We start from the raw sequence: 27,886 nt of genomic DNA on the forward strand, positions 1-27,886 counted from the left end.
TTTATCCGACAGAAAGTTAAAAAGTAACCATCATCCTCTACAAGTACCTACACTGGAAAGAGGTTTCAGATAATAGACTGCTCTTTGATCTAGCAGAAAAAGGCATAATATGATCTGATAAAGAAAAGAACCAGAAAACAACCCTATAATCATGTAAAGCTAGGCTTCTGTCTTTTTTCTATGCTTATCTGTCCTTTCCCTATGTTTATGGGTAGAAAGAATTTGAACTATGTGTAACCTGTACTCCCCGTTTGGGGAAAGAATTCCTTATACAGATGGGCCTCCGTGTTCATACCTCAGGACTCAGACCAACAGGGGTTGACCGGTTTGAACTGGAAGAGATATCACAAAGTATGTTGAACAAAGCTATAAAAGCTCTGCCTTGTTCTTTGTTCTGGGCTTCGCCATATTCCTCTGTGTAGGAATTGGTGAGCCCTTCAGCTGTTGTACTTGCTAGCATTAAAGTGCCTCAGTTTATCTAAGAGTCCTGACTCTGTGTTTGTTTGGCTAATACAGAAGTCCCGGGAAGGCTACCCTCCCAACCCTAGATGGGAGGGAAACCCTTTTTCCCTAACAGATCCAAATATAGAGATCCAAACCTAGACTAAAAAAAATTATGTTATTTAAACAGTGAAGGTAATTAACAATTGGCACAATTGTTCTGGTGACGTGATGGATTCTACATCACTTGAAGTATCAACATCAAGACTGGATGTTTTTCTAAAAGACATTCTATAGTTCTAACAGAAGTAACAGACTTGATACAGAAATGACTGGGTGAGGTTCTATTACGTATGTTAGGTAGGAGGTCAAACTCCATGATCACAAGAGTCCAACCTGGCCTTAAATATATATGATGCTGAATCTCTGATCATTACCTGAGAAAGACCTAGTGGTTTTCTCTTCACCTTCGACATACTGAGCGGAAAAACAGGCTAAGTCATTTATTGCTTGCCTCTTCCAGTCACTTTCCCTTCCCACCCCAAAATTCATCCAGGATTTCTTGGAGTATAGGCAGTCTGGTCCACAAGCCAGATCTTACACCACCAGCACTTAAAACCTCTTCTGCAGCCTGCTGAAGGTACTGGCTCTTTAAACAGTTTCATTTATGCTGATACAGGTGCATTCGAAATCTTAATGGATGCGATTACTACTAGGCCTGAAAGCTTCTTCAGCCAACTAAGGAAGCATCAGAGAACAAAAATACTTGAGATAGATAACTAAATGATGTAACTTTTTGCTAATGTTTTCTGACCTTTTTACCTTCAAAAGTTATCTTCCACTACACTATCCTTTTTTGTTTGTGCTAAGAATATAAGCTCTGTAACTATCAACGTCAAGTAATTATGGCTGAAATAGCTTAAAGAAATCCAACGGTTAAGCTTTCTTGCACCGAAATTAAGAATATTCAGGCTTCACGGATTCTTTTAGAGTTGAAACTTATTACTGTAACACTCTTCATACTGACCTTCAGAGACCATCTCTCCAATCACAAGTGGAAACTGTATTACAAACATTAGCATGTGACCATCACTCTACCAGTGTGGAAAACTTCTCTTTACACTGCTCTTATAGAAACTAATTTCCTTTTTTTAAGAAGTTCTTAGACACTGTGATTAGCTTAAATTATTAGTCCTATTTAACATAGCCAGAGGCTGGTACAATCCCCCAGTGACATTAAAATGCTTAAGAGTTTTCTCTTTGCCTCCTCAAAATGTGTAAAAAAAGTAATTTATTTCCCTTAATGTGTACAATAACTGGGAAAGTTTAAACATTTGAATTCTCTCTCCCCTTGAGCTATAAAGCCATGCTTCCTTTTTCTAGAGAAACTGTCTGAGCCTGATGCTAGCTTTTAGTGCAACACTAGAGATCATGTCATCTTCTACAGATGGGGCTCACTAACAGCAATGGTATGCTGCTCTGTTGGATTTATAACATGAGGGTCATCAATTGGTATAATCAGAACATAAGAACTGCTATACTGGGTCGGATCAATGGTCCATCTAGCCCAGTATCCTGTCTCTTACAATGGCTAGTACCAGAGCTTCAGGGGGAATGTACAGAACAGGGCAATTTTGGAGAGACCAACCCATGTCTGCCCTTCCTGGATTCTGGCAGAGGTTTAGGGGTACCCTGAGCATGGGTTTACAGACCTGACTGTCTTGGTTAATAGCCATTGATGGACCTAGGCTCCATGAACTTAACTAGTCCTTTTTTGAACCCAGTCATACTTTTGGCCACCATAACATTCCATGGCCATGATTTTCCACAAGTTAATTGTACACTGTGTGAAAAGGTATTTCCTTGTTTGCATTAAACCTGCTGCCTATTATTTCATCAAGTGAACCCCGGTTTTTTGTTACTGTTGCTACTGTTCTAATAAATTTAGTGCTTTAAAATGTTTAACCATTTTTAATAAGAACAATATCTGACTGATCAATCGACCAATTATTTTTAGACTGGTCAAATGCCAAAGCCTAACAGTCTTACCAATCAGCTAATCGTTCTGCCACGTGGTACTCTGTCCCTTTATTTTGTTTCAACAGAAATAGCTACTGATTTTCCAGTCTGACACATGTGGCTTTTCTGCACATCAGAAAAATATCAAGAGCACATTCTATTTAGAACTTTTACAAGAATGCATGAACTGAACACTAATTATTCCAAATAATATCTATACAAATATTTGCTTATTGTGTTGCAGGGAACAACAACAGTCCTTGAGTTAATTTTCCAAAGCTTGCTTCCCAACCTGTTGGCCACGCATCATGCTCTTCCAATCACAAAAGGGAAAGGAGATACTCAATGTTCTTCCTGTAGTTCCTGAAGAAAGATCAAGACTATCTGTCCAAGATACCCATTCCCTTCCTGGAGACTTCATCTCTGCTCTTCCATCCCCCCCAAAAACCCCAACTCCTTCTACTGCTAATCCTGACAGAATTCTGCGCTCATACGGGCCCACATATTTCTGTGCCCCCTGCGCAGAAAAACGCAAGAGAAACCTGTAGGGGGACACATCTCTTCCCCGGCAGCATGTCTGTCCCAGGGTGTCTGGAGCAGCTTCAGAGATGCAAATCACTGCGGGGGGGCACTGGGCATGCATGCCTGCGGGCAAGACGTTGATCACCATCAGGGGGAGGAGATAGCCAACAAGCGTGAGAGACACTGTCCCTCTCTCTTGAGACTGCGGCTTGAGGGACATGGAGGAGCGTAGGTCTTTTTGTTATGCAGGAGGAAGGCTCTATCCCCGAGGCAGAAATGTAGCAGCCTGCCTGCCTAGTAAAATTGAACTTCTTGAGAATTGAAAAAAAACACTTAATTCAATATTAGTATCATGTTACTGAAACTTGTTTGTTTTTAAGTTAAAGAAAATAGCTTTTGTAAAAAAAAAAAAAAAAAAAGACCCACCACATTTTGTTATGGTGTCTGTTGATGGTTAATTGATCTCATTCTCTAAGGCAGAAATGTAGCAACTTGTCTGCATAGTAACATTGTTAATTATTCTATTGTTAGTTAACTGTTCCCATTCTCAGTCAATTCCCCCAGGAGCATAAAAACCTGTAAAAGTTTTAAGGCCCCAACATTGCCAGAGTGATATAAACCCTTATAAATGACATAAGTGGGCTTTTCTTCAGTGAAATTTTAATTCAAGCTTTTGCAAAAAGGTTCTATGGAAACCAGATTTACTATCCCTCAATCTTCCATTGTGAACTATCAATCATTTTTCTTTGTCTGGCCCATCCTTTTCCCAAGTTAAGAATCTAATGCCAAAATTTACACTAGCAAAAAGCAAGCCATGAGGTCCAATGGGATATAAAGTCCTTCAAACAGGATCTTTGTCAGCCAAGTTCTACAGGAAAATTGTTTTCCCTGTCCTCCAAGTGTAAATACTGCAGTATGTCTAAGATCTGAGGTGTCTACGCCTGTGTGACCTTAGGTGAAGGATGGGAAGAAGAGCAGAGAGTGGCTCCAGCCCTGAATTATATATTAACATAGAAATAATTAACTCATTGTTGCTGATCTGGTCAGAATTTCCACCTCCATTCAGAAACATTCTGGAGACTAATACTGGTTAGAATTAGTTCTGGTACTTTCTAATATAACATGTTTTTTATTTTCAAAATTGATGGGCGCGGTAAAAAATATAAAGAAGTACATAATGATTAAATAAAAATGATTGACAGGAAAGACTAAGACAACTGTTCTTTTTTCACAAGCCTACTTTGAAGTGTTTCTACAGTGCTCATACTATAATTCTAAATATTAATTTAAACTCATTCTACTCCAGAGCTCATACGTGCACTATAGCACTAAATGAGTTGCCACACCTTCCTCCATTTCTTCCTTCCAGCACAAGATATAGGACTACTATCTCATCACTATTATTTCCATGTCTTGCTGAAGACAACAGTGTAAATATTCAAGTAAACAGTACTGTCAAATACTGCTATAGCAGAAATGTCACTTACTTTACCACCAAAACAACTTTAACTGTTAGCTGAAATTATGTGTCTGATTATATAGCTTTAAGTACATTAAATATTTAATATATGCTCATTCTTTTTCATCCATCATCAACTATTTTTATTCACTACATTCTTCTGAAAGCCACAGTAACTTAGCTATAGTTAGTCAAGTTTCACTTGACAAATTTCTAATGATTAAAAGAAGCTTCTTGGGCTATGAGCTATTTTAAGACACACATTTTTAACATCCTGAAATTTAGTGCAAAAGCCGAACATTTAACCATACACTATTTTAAGAGTTACAGGGAAAAAAGAGAATTTCCTTAACTAGAGTAAGAAAGATAGTATGATGGAGGAGTAAGCTACTGCACTAGTTTTCTTCCTCTTCTACAAGCTCAAATCCTATTTTAGGTCTCAAATGTTAATTTGTTTAATCTTATCTGGGGCCCAAAACTAATCTGCCCTTTGGCATAATGGGAATTCTCTCTTCAAGCAAATCCTAAAACCAGAAACCAGTGTGGTTGCTGCACATCACAAGTAAGCTGTATTAATGGAGGGGTAAGTAGAATCTAATAAACTGCACTAGTTCCTCAATTTTAAACACCAAGGTTTCCTGAAAATCTAAACACATTTTGGTTGAAAAAGTAGTCTGAACTTAGTATAACATTTACAATTACTGCCTTTTTAAACAGGCATCTAGACCTCAAAAACCCTAGAATCTAAAATCTCCTTTGTGTTAATTTATCCTACAATAAGCGACTCTCAATGTGCCTCAAATTAATTTTTAACTGTTTTAATTCAAGGAGAAAAGTAAAGTGAATTCTCCTGCCATTCTGACACTTTAATTAGCTCCAATACTATGTCATAGACCTAATTTAACATGTAGCAAGGGGATTAATAGAGATGAAAAAAAATCAACAGTTTGCAAAGACATGCAGAATTTTCAAGAAAAGAATCTCTCCCCTCCAACTCATGGAAGTTTATTACAACAGTCCACATGCCATCTACCCTACACAAAGAGTTAGGTCACCTCAGTAAAAGGAAACTGTATTCTTTCCATATGTGCCCTACTAATTTTTGAAATTATTAGTATTTTCAGTCTTTTTGGTATGGTAATATTTTCCTTTGCTATCCTACCCTGTTTCTCATAGCAACAAACATTTTAGAGCAGCTGTTCTCAAAAAGGGGTCCAGGGTGAACAGGTTTCAGGGGCTCCACCAAGCAGTGAGTGTTAGACTCACTGGAGCCCAGGGCAGGAAGCCAAAGCCCCACTGTGCAGACCTAAAGCCCGGGGCTCTGAGCTCTGCCATCTGGGGCTGAAGTTGAAGCCTGAGCAACTTAGCTTTGTGGGGCCCTCTGTGGTGTGGGGCCCCAGGCAATTGCCCTGCTTTCTACCCCGCAATGCCAGCCCTGGCTTTTATATGCCGAAAACCGAACGTGGTGTAACAGGTGAGCCATGGAGTTTTTATAACACATTAGGGGGGGCCTCGAAAGAAAAAGGTTGAGAACCCACTCATTTTATACAAAGTACACACACAAGCAAGCTGTCATTAATATAAGGGGAAGGGTAAACACCTTTAAAATCCCTCCTGGCTAGAGGAAAAACCCTTTCGCCTGTAAAGGGTTAAGAAGCTAGGATAACCTCGCTGGCACCTGACCACAATGACCAATGAGGAGACAAGATACTTTCAAAGCTGGACGGGGGGAGAAACAAAGGGTCTGGGTCTGTCTGTGTGATGCTTTTGCCGGGGACAGAACAGGAATGGAGTCTTAGAACTTAGTAAGTAATCTAGCTAGATATGCGTTAGATTCTGTTTGTTTAAATGGCTGAGAAAATAAGCTGTGCTGAATGGAATGGATATTCCTGTCTGTGTGTCTTTTTGTAACTTAAGGTTTTGCCTAGAGGGATTCTCTATGTTTTGAATCTAATTACCCTGTAAGCTATTTACCATCCTGATTTTACAGAGGTGATTCTTTTAACTTTTTCTTCTATTAAAATTCTTCTTTTAAGAAACTGAATGTTTCTTTTATTGTTCTTAAGCTCCAAGGGTTTGGGTCTGTGGTCACCTATGCAAATTGGTGAGGATTTTTATCAAACCTTCCCCAGAAAGGGGGGTGCAAGGTTCTGGTGAGGATTTTGGGGGGAAAGACGTTTCCAAATGGCTCTTTCCCAAAAATAAACCCGGTTAGACGTTTGGTGGTGGCAGCGGAAGTCCAAGGGCAAAAGGTAAAATAGTTTGTACCTTGGGGAAGTTTTAACCTAAGCTGGTAAAAGTAAGCTTGGAAGGTTTTCATGCAGGTCCCCACATCTGTACCCTAGAGTTCAGAGTGGGGAAGGATCCTTCACACAAGCTCTCAAAGATTTTTACTTTACACGACGCAGACACTATGCTACTTACTCTTAACATCCTAATCTGGCCAATGATGCTGAAAAATTTGCATTTTCAAGTGCAATCTTTCACTTACTGAAATAAAGCCCTCCTTCTACTGCTATTCTTTCCACACCATTTTCTTTAAAATGTTTTGACCTTTGCATGCAAAAGTACGTTACACTGGAGTACAAATTAGCCTGTTTCAACACATATACATTAATATTTTTACAGACTTATAAAGGGACAGACATTCAACATAATGTATTTACTGATAATTTAGTAAATTCTCTAGAGACTTGTTGTTAAAAGTAGGTGAGTCAGTTAGCCTTCCAAATCTGGAGTCCTTATTTCAACTAATCCCTTAACTGGCAAGTGACAGTGTTTTTTTGTGACCACTTCATTAGGGAGGAAGAACATTTGCCACAGACTGTCACAATTGGTAGTCTCTGCTCTAGAATCCTTGACCAGGAATAGCAGATTTATTGTATCAGAATCCAGGTGTCAGGACTGCTAGAAAAGACCTTAAATTACTCTAACCTAAACTAAATCTGATTTTTACCAGCGATAATGCCCTCTCACTTACATTGTCCTAAAATAACACAAACATTGAGTTACTTTGGCAGTTGTTTCTTTTTCATCCCAGTCTAGATGACAGAATGAAGTTTGCGTTCTCCCCAGTAAATGCTACCATCTAGTGTTGGACTTTGCTATATGCTTAGGCAATTGTGCATGCCTTGAAGGAAACTAAATATATTGGATCACAGACAAAAAATGACAATTCTATTATCATATTTTAAAAAGTAGGACGTTACAGGTGTTTGGTTAAAAAAAGTCTCTACTTATGCCAAATAAAAGAAATATAACTTTCACATTTAAAATTAAACAGCTTACATGGGGAAAAAATATCCATTTGGTATTCTTAACTAAAGCTTCACTGATAGACAGCAAAAAAAGGGACTTACAGAATTTATTTTATTGCTGGAAGTCGAAAAAGGTGTAGTAAAACCCTTCAAGTTAAATCAATGGGCTAAAACAAGTTAAATCCCCAGGGTTAGCTTTCTCATCCATAAAAACAAACTGCTATCTTTTCAAGTATTAAACATCAAATTGACACTGAAAGTTAAAATTTGCAACAAACGAATTTGCAAAATTCACAAGTCAAAAAGTGCAAAATAAGTATTTAGTTATAGTAACATACCATCACATTCAGGAGGCCAGATCCTCAGCTCGTGCAAGTGAGCCCAGACTACATTTGTACCAGCTAGTGATCTGGTTTATATACACAACTTAATCACTAATTATAAAAAATATCAGGTATGCATTAAAAGCATGAAAAGTAATTATTATTAGAATCTTAACATTTTCTGACTTTCTGCTTTTAATGCTGCAAAATTATCAATATAGATTTTTGCACTAGATTTAATAGCTGATAGGATTGTTTTCAAAGAGAAAAAAAATATGACCTTGGGACCTTGCTTCTAGTTGGGGACGAGATGGAGAAAAGGTAAGAACTAGCTGATGAGTCTTCTCTCAGAGTTTCCCATTAACTAATGCAGGGGTCGGCAACCTTCAGCATGTGGCCCATCAGGATGACCTGCTGGCGGGCTGCGACATATTTTGTTTACGTTGACCATACGCAGGCACGGCCCCTCGCAGCTCCCAAGGGCCACAGTTCACCATTCCCAGTCAATGGGACCTGCAGGGGGCCTCAAGGATGTGCTGGCCGCCTCTTCCATTGGCCAGGAATGGCAAACCGCGGCCACTAGGAGCTATGGGGGGCCGTGCCTGCAGATTGTCAACATAAACAAAATGTCTTGCAGCCCACCAGTGGATTACCCTGATGGGCCGTGTGCCGAAGGTTGCCGACCCCTGATGTAATGCTTTGTGCAATCAAGCCTCCTGAAGGTGGGAAAGTAACAGGTTAGGACGGTTTTAAAAATAAAATGAAGTCATTTATTGTCTTCTGCATCTGTCTTTCTCCCCTTCCATCATTCTTCATTGCCCCCGTGATGGGGCTTTTACTTTAGATACAAAGAATGCCTGATCTGGAAGTTGGTGGGTCCTGCCTGGAGGTAGAGTTTTTGATAACTAGTCACATGGGTACCCTTTGGCCAAACTTAATCGCAGTAGTACAAGTAGGTGAGAGAGGGTGAGAAAAGGGAGACCTTTTTAAAACTGAAATTTACATCCAACAGCTGACTCTGCATATCTCTTCTTTTTATTTCCACATTTTTCTACAGTCCTCATCAACTCAAATATAAATTACACAGACTTCCAACTCCAGTGTAAGGTAGGGAAGTATTATCCCTCTTTTATAGATGGGGAAACTGAAGCAACAAGATGAAGTGATTTGTCCAAGGTTACAAAATGAAGTGTAATTCCAGCAATTCTAACCTTGTATAGGAAACATAAGGGAAATGTTCATGCAGCAGAGCCTTAGCTAAGGGACCGTGGCTTATTGGCATTGGGGATCAGGGCTCTTGAGTTTTGTTTACCAGTTTTACCACACTTGCTTCAAGACATTTGGCAAGTCACACAATGTCTGTACTTCCACCTCCCTAGCTGTAAAATGGGTAGACAACCAACTTCAGTCATAGAAGATAGAGAAGCTTTTTTGTAAAGCTCTGAGCTCCTACTTAACTTTGAAGTATTACTGTTCCATTTGCTCGTGCATTCTTTTAAGATATTACTAGCTCATTTTTAAAAATGAAGACAGTTGCTAGCTTTAAAGCCATGCCTGTTCAAAAATGTATTAGTGGTAAGTTAATTCATTAAAAAACTAATTAGGAATTCAATTAGGTTATAAAGTTTGTCAAACTATGTTTAAAATTTAATCTGCTTTGTCAAAAGCAACATCTATAAGAAGAGAGAGAATATTCTTAAGGGACAATATTCTTAACAGTCATTTGTTTTAATTATAAAAGCAAGGCAGGCATAAAACTCATTTTGCAAAGGTTAATACAGCCCAAAAGGCATCCATTTCCAGTTTTCCTATTTTTAGGAGATGCTGAAGCCCAAAGAACCCAAATCAGAATTTAAAAAGTTAGGTCCTACTCCCAAGACCGTATCAAAATGGCCAAATCACTCCAACACAAAGCACCTGGTTTTGAGACATCCTGAGTACCTACAACTGAAGTCAGCGGGAAATTACCGCAGCAACTCTGAAATCAAGCCCCAAGGCTGTGGTTCACGTAAATGAGACTTATGGTACACGGAAGGGAAAAGTTTCAGTGAGCAGCCTTTTTTGAGAGAGTCTAGAACTCATGTAGTTTTTGCTACATAAGGATTTTTTGTTAAATACTATATCCTGGATGCTTTTAAATAATTTTTTTATGCAATCACATGCTAGAGAAATCAGCATAATTTTACAAGACATTTATAAAAATACAAGCTTCCCTGTGTCAGTGAAGCCACAAAAAAGAGATTATGCCAAAAAACATCATTGCTTTTACAGGATGCCTTTAAAAAAAAAAAAAATAAGGTGTTCAGTTAACTTACGGCACGTGTGTCGTCAGAACAGGCAATTTTTCCCAAGACAAACTACTTTCTTGTAATTATTAAGAGTTACGAATACTGTCCATTAACAAAATCATTGGATGGGGAAGCGTAAATTTTTTTTAAATTACTGTCATACTTTTCATCAGTATCTTATACTATTAGCATAAGCCTATCTTTTCGATGACAGCTGTCTACATTTGGGGTCAAGTTTATCTCCAGTGCAAATGATGTACATAAGGCTGTAGACATCACTTAAATCCTCAACATGATGATTAAGTAGAATTCAAGTGGAGATCCCCTGGATCAGGATGAATGTCGCCCTTGGTGGATATACCTTCAAGTTCTACCCCTAAATGCCCTCCCCATACTAAGATTAGAAGTCCATTAAACAGATATTGTTTTTACTATTGAAACACTCCTTTTCCTTATTAATGAATAAATAACTGTAGTTTTCAAATTGACATCAGGCAAATCAACATGTATACTCATTCTCAGTCATCAGAACAGTAAACACTTCTTGTAAAAGCTAATTCAAACAGAGGGCAAAACACTTTTACCTCCTCCTTCCATTACTTTCCCCAAAAGCAGAACAGCAGTATGCTCTGCTACTGAAAACTGAAAGCAATATTAAGTATAAAACCGCCTTATAAATCCAAGCTGTTCATTTGCTTACTGCACACTTAATGAGCCACCTCTGAAGCATTCTGGATAATCTACAACAAGAAGCTACTTAATTTCTCTCATGTCAATTAATATTCACAGCAGGCATATCACTTTAAAAAAAATCTTCCATGCAAGCCAAGTTTCATAAGAGCTATTTAGGGAGATCTTAATTGCTATCCACCTGCTAAAAAGGAGCACAGGGATGGCAGAAATTAATTCAAGTCACTCCTCAAACTGGGCTACAGTTTGAGAGTCCCAGAGTATACAGCACTAAAGCCTTCACTCTCTGAGCTGTCTTATCATCAGGGTATTTAAACACTGGACAACCAGTGAAGTAGCACTGTAGAACCAAAAGGTTCTCTATTCTGCTCCTCTTCCCCACCTTCCCCTCATTTGTGAGGGTACATTTTCATCCTCTTTTCCCTTTCCATGATAAGAAGCTTGACAGGAACTCATATTGGGGTGGGAGAAGGAAGGAAGGCAGGCAGGCACTAGGACAATCTTTGGAACAATAAATGCTGTGTCAGTGTGCAGAATGACAGACCTGAGTGCTGTAAGCACACAGCTGAGTCACAAAGCCTTAGCATCTCAAAATGGCTGCCATCTCCAATAATTCCCTCCTCTTGCCTCTTCAGTAAAGCCTTAGTTACTTATGGTACACAGATATTTAATTTTTCTTCACATAAGGCATTCATTTTGTATGTTAAAAGTATTATTTGGTTTATTTGCCATGGATACCCATTTTTAACCAAAGATCCCCCTGCTGAACAAACAAGGAGAGAGTACTAACCTTGGGGTGAGTGAGTTTGCTTGGCTGTTTGTGTTTTTCTCTCTCTTTCAGGCTATTTTAGTTATTTCAGATACTGGGTCAGCTGGGATTGTGTGTCTGGGGATTGTTTGAGCCTTTGTTCCCTGGATTATCCTTGATCATCTTTGATCAGCCTCAATCAGCCTTGTGATCAACGAGGGGGTAGGGCTGACCTAAGAGAGAAGGCCTTAAAAGCCAGAGACTAAGCAACCCAGGGGACCACAAACAGGGGAGTTAGGAGGGAGTTTGTGGGAGGGAGTCATAATATAATCGCTATGGTTAGGAAGGGCCACATCACCAGTGCCAAAACTGCTCCTGTCTCCACCTCTGCCTGTATCTAAACAACCTAACCATGGATGCCTCTACCCAAATCCTGGTGTGAACTTGCAGAGACTGTGGCCTGCATTTCCCACTCACAGAAAGCCGGGCTGCGGGGGGGGACCATCCAGTGTGAAAGGTGCCTGCTGGTGGAATCTTTCAGGAAGCAGGTTGGAGAGCTACAGGAAGAGGTGGCTAGGCTGAGGAGCATCTGTGCCCCCGCAGAATTCATTGCCAGTATTCATATGGAGACTTCCAAGGCTGAGGAAGCTATCCCGCTACAGAGGACTGCTGTCACACCACTGGGGGTAGAAGGATATGGCTCTATCATAGGGAGGACGCTGGCTGCTGGTTACTTCCAGCAACAGGCAGTACTCCATCCCTACTCCCAACCCACCCACGATGGCGATGGAAAACCGATATGCTGCCCTGGCAATTAGCAATGAGAAATCAGCCCCAAAGGTGGAGGAGGAGAAGCCATGTACCCCCAAGGCTGGGAGGATCGCAGCCATCACTCCCAGGAGGAAACGTCGGGTAGTGGTAGTTGGTGACTCTCTTCTGAGGGGGACGGAGGCACTTATCTGTCGCCCTGACATGGCATCCCGGGAGGTATGCTGCTTGCCAGGGGCCCGTATCTGAGACATTATGGAGGGATTGTCAAGGATCATCCAGCCTTCTGACTACTACCCCATGCTACTCATCCATGTGGGCACTAACGATAATGTGAGGCAGATCAAAAGTGACTATAGGCTTCTGGGAGTAAGGGTGAAGGAGTTAGGAGTGCAGGTGGTGTTCTCTTCAATCCTTCCAGTCAAGGGTAGAGGCCCAGGCAGAGACAGATGCATCCTGGAGGTGCATGTCTGGCTGCGAAGATGGTGTTGCCAGAAGGGCTTCAGCTTCCTTGACCACGGGATGCTGTTCCAGGAGAAGGACTGCTAAGCAGAGATGGGGTCCACCCATCAAGGAAAGGGAAGAGCATATTTGGATACAGACTGGCTAATCTAGTGAGGAGGGCTTTAAACTAGGCTCAAAGGGGGCAGGTGACCAAAGCCCACAGGTAAGTCAAAAACATGGACACCTGGGAGAAGGGTCAGAATTTGGGGGGGGAACATGGGCTGTTATAGCAGGGATAAAGGAGAGACAAGACAGAACTGGGGCGGGGGGGAGGGGGAGAGAAATCAAATCAGTATCTTAGATGTGTCTGTATAGTAATGCAAGAAGTATGGGGAACAAGCAGGAAGAATTCAAAATGCTAGTAAATAAACACAACTATGACATAGCTGGCATCACAGTCTGACTTGGTGGGATAATATGCATGACAAACATTTGTATAGAAGGGTACAGCTTGCTCAGGAAATACAGGCAGAGGAAAAAGGAAGGGGCTGTTGCCTTCTATATTAAAAATGTATACACTTGGACTGAGGCTGAGATGGAAATAGGAGACAGACTTGTTGAAAGTATCACGGTAAGGATAAAAGGGGTAAAAAACAAAGGGTCATGGCATGAGGTCTATTACAGACCGGCTAACCAGGAAGAAGAAGTGGACGAGGCTTTTTATATACAACTAACAAAATCATCCAATGCACAGGACTTGGTGGTGATGGGGAAACTTCAACTACCAGGCATCTGTTGGGAAAATAACACAGCAGGGCACAGATTATCCAACAAGTTCTTGGAATGTATTGGAAACAATTTTTTATTTCAAAAAGGTGGAGAAAGTTACTGGGGAGAGGCTGTTCTAGATTTTATTTTGACAAATAGGGAAGAACTCGTTGAGAATTTGAAAGTGGAAAGCAGCTTGGGTGAAAGTGATCATGAAAATACACCTCTACCCAGATATAACCCGGTCCTGGGGAGACCAAAAAAAAATCTCATCGTGTTATAGGGGAGACCACTTGCTCTGGCCCCCCTTGTTCCCTGACCACCCCCTCCAGAGACCCCCCATCCCTAATCACCGCCAGGACCCTACCCCCCACCCAACCCCCCGGCTCCCTGTCCCCTGACTGCTCCGACCCCTATCCACACACCCTGCCCCCTGACAGGCACTCACCGGCAGCGGCGGGAAGCAGAGCAACGCGGCCCCAGCCCACTCAACTGTGCCACCTCCCAGCCGCAGCGCTCCGCTTCCCGCCGCCGGTGAGTATGGGGAGGTTGGGGAAAGGACACCCTCCGCACTCACTGGTGGCGGGAAGTGGAGTGACGCGGCCCCAGCCCATTCCGCTTTCCTTGCCCTGGCCCCAGCTGTGTCACTGGGGGACGGGGTTGGGGAAAGGTCCTGCACTCACCTGTGGCAGGAAGTGGAGCACTGCGGCTGGGAGCTGGCAGGCTGGAGCCGGGCTGCTACACTGCTGGTGAGTGCGGGGGGGATTCCTTCCCCCAAGCGACACGGCTTGGGCCAGGGAAGCAGAGCGGCCTCCCGCTAATCCCTCGGGCCACTCTGGGACTGCGGGGCCCCACAAGTGCTTCCTCCACACAGCTCCTGCCTCCCAGACCCTGGGGGGTGGAGTGGGGGGGGCAGGAGGAGCCCCTGACCACCCCCGAGACCCTCTGCTCCTTATCCAACCCCTCGGCCCCGGCCCGGCACCCTTAACACACTGCTCTGAGCTTTACTGCATGTATGCGAACCCGTGTTATACCGGGTCGTGTTATATCGGGGTAGAGGTGTATAGGGTAATGAGTGGTAGGAGGGAGAACAGCAAAATAAAGACAATGGATTTCAAGAAGGCAGACTTTAGCAAACTCAGGGAGTTGGTAGGTAAGATCCCATGGGAAACAAGTCTAAGGGGAAAAACAATTGTAGACAGTAGGCAGTTTTTCAAAGAGACATTATTAAGGGCACAAGAGCAAACTATCCCACTGCACTGGAAAGATAGGAAGTATGGCAAGAGACCACCCTGGCTTAACCAGGAGATCCTCAATGATCTGACACTGAAAGAAGAGTCCCATAAGAAGTGGAAACTAGGTCAAATTACAAAGGATGAACATAAACAAATAACGTAAGTATGTAGGGACAAAATTAGAAAGGCCAAAGCACAAAACAAGATCAAACTATCTAGAGACATAAAGGGTAACAAGAAAACATTCTACAAATACATTAGAAGCAAGAGGAAGACCAAGGACAGGGTAGGCCCGTTACTCAATGAGGGAGGGGAAATAACAGAAAATGTGGAATGGCAGAAGTGCTTAATGACTTTTTTGTTTCGGTTTTCACCAAGAAGGTTGGTGGTAATGGGATGTCTAACATAGTGAATGCCAGTGAAAATGAGGTAGGATCAGAGGGTAAAATAGGAAAAGAACAAGTTAAAAATTTGCAAACACCTAGAAAATAATAAGGTGATAAGCAACAGTCAGCATGGATTTGTCATGAACAAATCGTGTCAAACCAAACTGATAGCTTCCTTTGACAGGGTAACAAGCCTTGTGGATGTGGGGGAAGCAGTAGATGTGGTATATCTTGACTTTAGTAAAGCTTTTGATACAGTCTCGTGTGACCTTCTCATAAACAAACTAGGGAAATGCAACCTATGTGTAACTACTATAAGGTGGGTGCAAAACTGTTTGGAAAACTATTCCCAGAGAGCAGTTATTAGTGGTTCACAGTCATGCTGGAAGGGCATAATGAGTGGGGTCGCACAGGAATCAGTTCTGGGTCTGGTTCTGTTCAGTATCTTCATCAGTGATTTAGATAATGACAGAGAGTACACTTATAAATAAATATACAGAGAGTACACTTATAAAGTTTGCGGACAATACCAAGCTGGAAGGGGTTGCAAATGCTTTGGAGGATAGGATTATAATTCAAAATGATCTGGACAAACTGGAGAAATGGTCTGAAGTAAATAGGCTGAAACTCAATAAGGACAAATGCAAAGTACTCCATTTAGGAAGGAACAATCAGTTGCACACATACAAAATGGGAAATGACTGCCTAAGAAGGAATACTGCGGAAAGGAATTTGGGGGTCATAGTGGACCACAAGCTAAATATGAGTCAACAGTGTAGCACTGTTGCAAGAAAAGTAAACAACATTCTGGGATGTATTAGTAAGAGTGTTGTAAGAAAGACACGAGAAGTAATTTTTCCGCTCTACTCCACGCTGATTAGGCCTCAACTGGAGTATTGTGTCCAGTTCTGGGCGCCACATTTCAGGAAAGATGTGGATAAATTTGAGAGAGTCCAGAGAAGAGCAACAAAAATGATTTAAGGTCTAGAAAACAACCTATGAGGGAAGACTGAAAAAACTGGGTTTGTTTGATCCGGAAAAGAGAAGACTGAGAGGGGATATGATTACAGTTTTCAAGTACATAAAAGGTTGTTACAAGGAAGAGGGAGAAGAATTGTTCTTCTTAACCTTTAAGGATAGGACAAGAAACAATGGGCTTAAATTGAAGCAAGGGAGGTTTAGGTTGGACATTAGGAAAAACTTCCTAACTGTCAGGGTGGTTAAACACTGGAATAAATTGCCTAGGAAGGTTAGGGAATCTCCATTATTGGAGATTTTTAAGAGCAGGCTAGACAAACACCTGTCAGGGATGGTCTAGATAATACTTAGTCCTGCCATGAGTGCAGGGACTGGACTAGATGACCTCTCGAGGTCCCCTCCAGTCCTATGATTAATTCCGTGTGTTATATATATGATCACAGAGTTGTCACTTTTTTTCTTGTTAAAATTTTTGAACTGCACAGTTAGGACAAACAACTGTAACTCTGCAATGTAAGGACAACATGCAAGCAACTGTCCAAAAACCAATGTAATCTGATTTGGAACCATGAACATAATCATTTAATCATAATCATATGTTATTGCATAGTGTCTCTAAAGGACAAAGATGAGGTTATGCCTCAATGGTGCATTTCCACACCTTAAACACGTTCAGATTTCTTTTAAGCTTAACATTTACTCTGGATTTCCTTGGTTTGGGGATAACTGCAGTATCCCTATAACATATTTTATCCCAAATTACTGATCGGTACTCAACCATAAAAATTAATCTAAAACTAGTTTTTCTCTGGAAATGTATATGTCAGTAAAGACATATGGGTATTTCAGACAGCTGTGAGACTACATGTATTTATGTGGAGTTTGATTCTGTCCCTATTTATTAGTGCCAGGAACACTGCCTCAATCTTATGTCCCAATTTGAAGCCTTTATTATTATTGGAGGTGGTTAGTTACTCCTGGAGATTTGGTCACTATCACCATCTCACTAACTTAGCTCTAGAAGGGTAGAATGGAAACAAGCCAGTAATTATCACAGTGTATTAATAAGCAGAAATGAAATAATAAATATATGCAAGATACAGTACCAGTAGCATTGACCATTGTTCTCCAACAGCTTCTCCACCATGTGCTCTACTCTTACAAACCAGCTTGGTACAGCTTTGTAAATTAGAGGGGTATCTGACCTGTAAGAAAAGAGTGCACAAACAGGTTCACATATATATATTTTAAATATTTTGGATATCTTCTTACCTAGCAAATAATATATTGTTATATGCCAACATCCTCTCTCCACAACCAAATACTTCAATAGTTAATATTTAGTTAATGTACTGACAGATCAATTGTTGCACACAAACACACACACTTGTTAGGAATTATTATACTTAATTTATTTTTGTAACTGTTCCATATTTTCAAAACCCACAACAAAATGTAGCAAATTTAGTTATTTTCGATTTTGAAAATAAGAGAAACTGTATTTGTGGGGGGTTAATTTTATATTCTTACACCTTATTTTGCATCTGACTGATGTATATCAATGCTGATTTTAATGTAAAACGAGTCAAATTCTTAAGCCTTCCAACTGAGTTTATGTTGTAGCACTTCCCTCCACATATTAAATCAACCTGAAACGTTATTACACAAAGAAGTTCATTTAGGCATGTTTCAATTAGCAGTTTAAAATACTACAAACAATTAGTAAATAAAATTTTAAATATTAGTACTCAGATTCATAAAGTTTAAGGCCAGTCTCATGTTCTGTATATCACAAGCCATTAAATTTCACCCCTTTACCCCTGTACTGAGCCCAATAATTGTGTTTGAGTGAAGGATATCTTTCAAAAAGGTATCCAGTCTTGAAGACTTCAAAACGGACAATCCACCACTTTTTAGTAGTTGGTTCCAATGGTTGATCACCTTTACTTTCAAAAATTTATGCCTTATTTCCAGTCTGAGTTTGTCTGACTTCAGCTTCCAACTACTGGTTCTTATTATGTCTTTCTCCAGTAGATTTTAATACCTAGTATCTTTTGCCAGGGAAGGAACTTCCACACCATAATCAAGTAATTTCTCATGCTTCTTTTTGACAAAGCGCTTCATCTCATTATGTTAAATTTCTCACTGTAGGGCATTTACTCTCTCCAGCCCTTGAATCATTTTTCTAGCTCTCTTCTGCACATCCTCTGTAATTTTTAACTTTAAAATGTGAACACCAGAACTGTGCTCAATATTCCAATATGTATATTGGTGTCAACTATGCCATATATTCAGAGACTAAAATACCTCCCTATTCCTACTCTCTAATCTCTGTTTTTACATAGTTCACACTATTAACTCAGACCCCAACTTTATAAAAAAAAATTGCTTAAAATGTCTCCGTTTCACAAACAAAAACTCAGGTTTGGTTGTACAGGATCATATTTTAGTCCATTTGCAGTTTTAATGAACACAAGGGGTTCAATCATGCCTGAGCTAAAGATTTCTGATTTTTACAGAAGAACACTTATTCAAAGATTCTGGAACTGAAAGTTAGAGCCAAGATTTCTGAAGAGACTAGTGCTAGTTCTAAAGAACCTGACTTTCAGAGAATGGGTGCTCAGCAGTCATAAAAAAGTCAGACCCTTTTAATGAGTAGAACAGAAAAATTGAGGCATCCAAAAATCAGCAGGGCACTTTAGAAAACCTTGGCCTAAAGCAATACAGGTTCAATATATAAACTCTTCCCTAGTAGGAGACCCTCACATAGTAAAAGGAGCAAAACATTTTCTGAATGTTGTCTATGTTTGATGTATGGTTCTTCGCTTGCTCTTTACCACTATCTTTATTTAGTGGGGATTTTCTTAAGAATAGGGCTCTTTAATGTTTGTCCATAGCATGGACCACTTTTTAATAGAAACTGTTTTAGGGATCATCCCTCTCTCCCATTTATGGGCATTCAACATCTCTGACATGCATAGGAATTATACACATAGAAAAGTGATATTAGACAAGTAACGTGTTTTAACTATCTTAGTGCAATTTTACATTACAAACACCACAAATGCTGCTTAGCTGATTGACGGCGAGTCCTGTAGAAGCTTGCTATCTAAATTAAGACATCTGTGGATGTATACAACCTTTTCTTTCCAGTAATTCCTGGAAGTGCCTGCATGTAAATCAGTAGACTTTCTTCACTGCTGTATTTAAAAATCTCATTTTTATTAAATGAAAATAAATTCCATAAGTGAAAGAGTAAAGATAAGATTTCAATATAGGTTTTGATTCTCCTACACCCTTGTAAATTAGAAGTGTATCCATTTATGCCGTTTGACCTAATAGAAAGCAGAACCAGGTCCAAAAAAAGACCAGAAGTAGTAAAAAGGTAAGATTCCCACTGGACAGTCTCTTCCACACACCAGTCTCTGTCCTCTTCATATGAAACATAAACAGGTATTTCACTTAGCAGTCACTGGGTATTTTTTCCTCACTTATTCGACATGGGTTAAACCAGGATACGGGTACAGAATAGGTCATATTAATTCTACCCATTCACTTGTTACTCCTTCAAAGCATCCCACCAAGATGCAAACAGCAGCATATGTTTGCATGTAACTACAAACCAATCCCTCAGTATTTATTTTCTTCTACGGTATACAATACTAACCATAAATAGGACACAAACCAGTTGTAGGACTATATGTACATTCTAGTCAATTATAACTCTGGATCTTCGTTAATGAAACTAAACAAAAGGCTCTCTACGAAGGGGTGCTAATTAGGCAGTATTTAAAATGGGTACCAATCACACACACACACACACACACACCTTTCATAGACTTGGGATCTCACAAGCAAAAAAATTTTGTCCAATTAAAAATAAAATAAACAAACAAACTATGAATGGAATTTTTGCATGAAGAATTATAGTTTTCAGTCAGCTCTAAAAGCTTATTGCTGCCACCTGCTCGATGCTGTTTCCAGGCAGATTAATACTGAGCAGATTGTAATCTGGAGCTGGAGATGTTTTGATGGTGATGGCCAAGGACTTAGTTTTACCTGAATTAGTAACCAGATCAATATGTGTTGCTTCTTATCCAGCCAGATGACCATCAGCTGCAGTGATTCACCAGTCTGAACCAACAAGAATGTCATCAGTGTATTTGCCCTCCAAAGGTCGGTGCTTTCACATCACGAGGGTGTTTATACTGAAGCCGACCACCTACAACAACCTGGTCAATTGTCTTCGTAGCTGAAACAGCCAAGAGACTCTTTGCCGCTGAAGCAAAAATAACCAGTGAAACCTTGCAAAAGGGCCATTTTGGTATCCTAAGTGTTGGTGGCAATAATGATCACTAATACTAAACTCTTATATAAAGCACTTCATCAATAGATCCCCAAATACTTTACAATGGTCTACCACTATGCCAGTCTTAGATGGGGAAACTGAGGCCTAAAGGGAAAGTGACATGCCCAAGGTTACAGAGCAGGTTTAGGCTAGAGTTTAGGCACAACATTATCTTCTTTAAAACACTGCTGTCTGCACAAATGAGCAAGGTCCCTATCCAGTCTGCTTCAGTACTTGGAGTGCATGTTTGACAGACATTTGTAAGCAAATATCCTGAAGAATGACCTGCTACTATTTCCCAAATGCAGCCATTACTGTCAACAACCCAATCTTAAAACTCTCAACATCTTGCCTATATCCACTGAACTACTTCACATCAAGGATTAGCCTGAAGTTTACAGAATACTGATGAAAATTAAGAGATAGCTCAATTGTTGTGAGAATACTGTGCCTAGTGGTGAGCCTTCCTGAGTGACAGAAGAAAGGAAAGGAAAATCCACCAGCAAAGCTTGTTAAAGCTGAGAAGTGGGAGTATGTTTCATGCAGCGTGATAATGGAAGTCACATCACTTTTCTTCTCCAGTACTGTATCTTGGCTTCTATTTCCCTTTAATCCCAGTTTATAAACTTAATTGTGCAATTAAGAGTTACAATATCTATGACTTTTACTTTATGGGGAAGAGCAAGAGCCTGCAAGAATATTCTTGCAGTATTCTCTTTATTGGAGGGAAGGGGAAGTATAGGCACATTTATGTTACCTTAGAAAACTTCATCACATAGGTTTGACCCCTGCCCTCAGCTATATCACATCTGCAAGGGGAACCCCCCCCCCCCTCACCAGGGCAACCCTTGTGGCAGCAGTAGCACTACTGAAAAGAAAAAAACACTCTTCTGAAACTTCAGGCCGCTAAGGGGTATTTCAGTAGCAGGCACCTGGTTTCAAACAGGGGCAAGGGTATGATCAAGCACCAAATCTGGCATTAATGGGGATTTAATGGGGATGAAATCTTATTCTAGCATTCCAATGGTAGAGCGAGATATTCTACATAATATTGTATAATCTTACACTGAAAAGAATAAGGCCTTTACTTTCCTCTCTACTAACCCCCACCAACAGTTGTACACCCAAGTCAATATCAGCTGGGATTACTCCTTTCTGTCTGATAATAGTTAACATTAGAGGAAATACCTTTTCCACATGGAATCCTTGGAGTTTCTATGAAGTGAAACATCAACTGAATATCTTACAGCAATGTAGAGCTAACAAAGAGTTAATGTGTAAAGAAAAAAAAGATCACACAGTAAAACAGCTCAGGCAAAACCCTAGGGTGATTCAGAAGTAACAAGGTACCATCCTGAAGCTATTATTATCAAAGCAAAATTAATTCAAAGGTAAAAAATCAACTTTATTTCAGTCATTTAAAATATCTGCTATTCTGCTTTGTTGAAAAGTTTCTCTACACATGCTAATGCCTGACACAGCCATGTATCAAATGTCAAAACATATCTAAGCTATATAAACATTTTAAGAAAAATCTAAAGGAGCAATAACTGTAGATTACCATTGATGTTCAGCACCAGCAGTTCTTTTGTAGAAGCGATAAAGGTAACATGCTCTCTGGACACTTACGAAATGTACTCTCTTTAAAATTCCTCTATTTCAGCACGTTAGAGAAATAGAAACTAAACATCGCTTAGCTGTATACTGGAATGAGCATCCTCTCAAATTCATGAGATCTTTTTGTACATAAGGAGAAGAAGACTGGAAAGACTGCCTCTCTGCATCAACAACAGATTGCTGTGTGTCCAATACATATTTCCAGTAATTTTCTAATGCAGTGGCTCTCAACCTTTCCAAACCACTGTACCCCTTTCAGGAGTCTGATTTGTCATGTGTACCCCCCAAGATTCACCTCACTCAAAAACTACTTGCTTACAAAATCAAACAAACACAAAAGTGTCACAACCACTATTACTGAAAAATTACTTACTTTCTTCTTTTTACCATGTAATTATAAAATAAATCCATTGGATTATAAATATTGTATTTGCATTTCAGTGTATAGTATATAGAGAGTATAAACAAGTCAGTCTGTATGAAATTTTAGTTTGGACTGACTTCACTAGTGCTGTTTATGTAGCCTGTTGTAAAACTGGGCAAATATCCAGATGAGTTAATGTACCCCTTGGAAGACCTTTATGTACGCCTATGGTACATGTACCCCTGGTTGAGAACCACTGTTCTAATGCATGTTTTCGGACCACATTTTAATTTTTGCTGAGACAATGTGAGTAAGGGAATATCTTTTATTGGACCAACTTCTGTTGGTGTTAGAGACAAGATTTCGAGCTACACAGAGCTCTTCTTCAGATCTGATATTTGTCTCTCCAATATCCTGGAACCAACATGGCTACAATACTTTTAACTTGGCTGCCTATATTTAATTCTGGATATCCTTACTACTTTTCCATTTTCTTTTATGAAATGTTGTTGTAGCCATCATCACCTGTGGGAGAAAACTTTTCACAAAGCAATCACTCTATATATGACCACTCAGGCCTTATCCACAAAGGAAACCTTCACAATACATTCAAAAGACAAACCTGGGAGCTCATAACTTTAAACCCATAACTTCGCTAGAAACAAAAAATCACGGACTGGATTTATGGCTTATTACAACAATCTGTAACCCACTAATCGCCCTCCTTGCCCCCACTCCTGATGTCTGGATCAGTATTAACTGGCCACTGCTCCTTGAATGGTCCCTTCAAATGCATTATCTACTATGCTAAACTATCTGCTCCACCTTGTATTTAGCGGTTACACCAAGGCTTTGTCTCCACTGGAACTTCGTTGGCAAAACTTTGGTCATTCAGGGGTGTTTAAAAAAAACCTCACACCCCGAGCTACAAAAGTTTTATCGACGAAAAGCCCTGGTGTTAACAGCGTTTTGTTGGCAGGAGTGCTCTCCTGCCAACAAAGCTGCTGCTACACTGCGCGCCTTTTAGCAGCACAGCTGTGCCGGCACACCCATGTCGCTAAAAGCGAGGTAATACAGACAAAACCTGCGTATATTTCCTAGACCTAAAGAAGAGCTCTGTGTAAACTCAAAAGCTCATCTCTCTCACCAACAAAAATTGGTCCAGTAAAAGATATTACCTCACCCACCTGTCACTCTTCCCATTTTCTTGTCATTTTAATAAACCTGAAATAATTTAAATTAAGAAATTGACTTCTAACCTATCATCCTTTAAGCTTTCTACCTTCGCTTTCACTGTGGCTGATGACACAAAATATACAACCAACAGCTATAGGTTCTTGATGTTGCTACAGCTATAGACATGCATGGAAAGGCTGGAATAATTGACATACAGACTTCAGATGTCACACTTTCTTCTACCTCTTATCGTTCACAGTTCTTACATTGCCTGTTACTGACACTTTTATCGAGTTGAGCACTATTGATATTAGAATATCAAGTTCATGTGGGGTCACACTTCTCACAAATGTCAGTTAAAGGAACTTTGCAAGGCTCCGTTTTCTACGCGCTTTCCAAGCAGTCACCATTCTTCCCTATTGTTTGCGATTTACTTTTAAGACTTATCTGAATGTGTATCATAGCAATAGGATGACAACATACAAAGGACCCTGGTTCTGATCATGTATTAAAGGAAGAACAACTCTTGACATCAGCAAGCAGAAAAACTTGATTTAAATAATTGAGTTTGTGTTTTGCATTTGTACTTTTTAGCTATATTCCTAAAGAAAGCTTGATACAAATTAGCTGATAACATTAGAACATGTTGATTTGCAACTAAATATAGCTTTTACACTAATTTTGGAATTTCTTTCTGCTAACCAGGAAGATACACAACAGCTATATACATTTACTTAAACAAGTATATAGCTAATTTATTCAAAGTCTTAATTTTTACATTTATTATATTATAAAATGGTGAATATGTTTATTTGCTATATAATTTTTATTTGTAATTTACGACAGGTCCTATTCAGAAATTCAAATTCAATTAAAAATTCACAAAAATAGCATTTTAAAATACTTTTAACGAATCGAAAAATCTTAAATGTACTGGTTACATAATAAAAGTTTATTAGAATGTTTATCAAAACATGTTTTGCATTTTAAATTAACTGATTTATTTTAAAAAAATCGATTTAGTGAATTTAACTCACTGTTTCTAGCTCCCATGTGCTTTAGGTTTTTAGAACGAGTAGATCTTCTTATCTCCTCTCACAGCTACGTTTTATTTATAGATTAGAAGAGGGAAGCCATTTTCGTTGCTTTTTCAACTTCCTATTTGGTTTCTCAATTTTGAATAAACTAGGTTAGTGAACTGAACTAGCTGAATAAACTGAAATGAAGAAAATATTCTCTCTGCACCTACAGAAGAGGCAACTGCTATCAAAAGCTGGTTTAGCACTTCAGCTAACTCTGTTCAGTGGTTTGACTTTCTTCAAAATGTCAGCAGCAGGCATGTACTGCTTAATATCAGGGTGGATAAAAATCAATTTTTTTTTTAAATCTGATTTTTTTTTTATTTAAATCGGATTTTTTTTCATAAAAAGGTTTTTGAGGAAAAAACCCATCTAAAGACAGTTTTAATTAAGATACATTATAGCTCAAAGATATCTCATCATGGAATAGGGATTATAAATTCTAATTCTATAGCAGGGGACAATATATTCATGTAAAGTTTAAGAAAAGTTTTGTAAATGAGTTCCAATAGTTCATGAATTAGGGACCCAAATATTATGGGGCTCCAGGGCCTTCTGTATAGATTTAGGTTAATCTTGCTATCTACCCAATGGGGCTCAGTCTAGAAGGTACCATAAGAGATGCTTAGTTTTACAGTTCTCAAACTGTGGATTTGTGTTTCCAGAGGTAACATGCTTGTTAACAGCAAAAAATGTTTTTTAAATAAATAAATACATACAGGTGAGAAATAACAGACCTCAACACTATTCTCCCTCTGCAAATTTGTGTACACAGAATCAATCCTTTACCTCTCTAAAAGTGCAAAGTTTTAAAAAATTCAATGAATAGAAGATTATTGGGGGTGGCATAGATCTGGACAGGGAGAAGATGTCTGGAGATAAATGTGAGAAGGGAGGGACAGGCAGTAGAAACAAAAGTGAAACTGTTTGAGCAGCATATTCCAGAAGTCTTGAGGTCTTTCTGAGTGTAAACTTCATTGATTTGAGATCTACCATACTATTCTCTCATTAGAAGGGAAAACCTATAATGGCAGCAGGCTGTAAGAGAGACCCAGTTTGGGAATATTTTAATGAAGTTCCTCTACCTGTGAGTAAGACAGGCACGTGTGCAAAATGCAAACAGTGCAACAATGAAATGCAACGCCTGATTGTCCGAATGAAACATCTTGAGAAGTGTTCCTTCTCAGGAGGAAGCTGCGTTGAAGATGATGAAAGGAATATGTCTGAACATGCAGGATCTTCAAGTTGGTAAAATTTTTTATTTCATATGTCTTTCTTAAGGACTGCCTGTCTTCCTTCTGCACTATTCTTGAATTCTCATGTTTGAGCAAAAAATATAATTGTTACTCTATGGTACTATCATTTTAGATGCAGTTGTGATAAAAAATAAATAGCTGAAATAGGCAGATCTTCCTTTTACAATTTCACCTTTAAAGTAGAACTGAGTCTCAGTGAATGCAATGAGTAATACTAAATGAGCGGTATGGTAATAATAGTTAAATAACTGCATTGACTTATTTTGTTTAGGAGAATCCATCCTGAACATACAGGATTCTGAAGACTATCCACCTTCAAGATCACAATCATTTTCTATAGTTTCAGAATTATCTGCCAATGATAGCGTTTCAGTCACATCATGTATGTCACATAGCCACAGTATATCACCTGTGGCAAAAAGAAAAGGAAACATCTCCATCATCCAGAAACAACCATAGATAAGTTTGTGATAAGAACCAGCAGATTACAAAAAGAGGTAATTGATTAAAAAAATTGCCCGGTTCATTTATGCAAAAAACTCTCCTTTCTGTATGATTGAGAACCCACACTTCATTAACATGGTTCAGTCATTAAGACCAGCATACAGTCCACCCAACAGAGCAGATGTCTCAGCAAATTGCTGGAAAAAGGTGTATGAAAGAGAAATTGTGCAGTGTGCAAAAGGTCTAGAGGGTGAAATTGTTAACCTGAGTCTTGATGGGTGGAGCAATGTCCACAATGATCCTGTTGTATGTGCTTGTGTGACAACAGAAGAAGAGAATGTCTTCCTTACAAAAACAATTGACACATCGGGAAATGCACACACAGCAGAATACTTACACGAAGTAGCAGTAAAAGCTATAACAAACTGTGAAAAAAAATTCAGCTGTCTCATACGCAGCTTGGTCACAGACAATGCTGCAAATATATCCAAGATGAGAAGAAATTATTTAGAAGAGAGTCCTAAGCTAATAACATACAGTTGCAGTGCTCATTTGATGCACCTCCTAGCCAAAGACTTCAGTGTTCCAGAAATAAAGGCTAACGTTGCTGAAATCGCAAAATACTTCCGTAACAACCACTTTGCAGCAGCTGCTCTGAAAACAGTGGGAGGAACCAAGCTAACTCTCCCACAAGACGTGTGATGGAACTTAGGTGTGGACCATTTTGAGCACTATATCAAGAACTGGCCTAATCTGATGACAGTTTGTGAACAAAATCATGAAAATATAGATGGCACTGTCACAGCCAAAGTTCTCAACATTGGGCTTAAGAGAAATGTTGAACACATGACAAGTACCCTGAAGCCTATTTCTGTAGCCTTAAACAAAATGCAGAGAAATAGCTGTTTGATTGCTGACACTGTTGAAATATGGAAGGAACTGAGTGAGATCTTAAAGAAAGAAATATGCAATGACAGAGTTAAATTATAAGCATTAAAAAAAAAAACGAATGGGACAAGCACCATCTCCAGCTCATTTTCTTGCAGATATTCTCAATACTCGGTGCCAGGGTCAAACCTTAACTGCTGAAGAAGAGGAGTTCGTTATGACATGGACATCCAGCAATCATCCCTTCATAATGCCAACTATAATAAACTTCAGAGCTACGGTGAACCATTCAAGAAATATAGGTTTGCTGATGACATTGTAAAGAAAGTCACACCAGTGAACTGGTGGAAGTCACTTAAGCACTTGGATTCAGAGACTGTTGAAGTGA

The 27,886-nt window shown here is 39.5% G+C and overlaps 1 protein-coding gene across 3 annotated transcripts in view; it reads right to left on the bottom strand.

The window, feature by feature from the left end:
• IARS1 (isoleucyl-tRNA synthetase 1) overlaps window positions 1-27,886 on the bottom strand; it is a 225,591-nt gene that overhangs the window by 101,751 nt on the left and 95,954 nt on the right. For all 3 annotated transcript variants that reach the window (XM_074958200.1, XM_074958198.1, XM_074958201.1), the window contains exon 15: window positions 17,433-17,531. In XM_074958200.1, coding sequence (XP_074814301.1) covers window positions 17,433-17,531 — 99 coding nt within the window. The remainder of the gene's footprint in view (window positions 1-17,432; window positions 17,532-27,886) is intronic.

Source organism: Natator depressus, chromosome 7 (genome assembly GCF_965152275.1).
Source record: "Natator depressus isolate rNatDep1 chromosome 7, rNatDep2.hap1, whole genome shotgun sequence".
Taxonomy (NCBI): Eukaryota; Metazoa; Chordata; order Testudines; family Cheloniidae; genus Natator; species Natator depressus.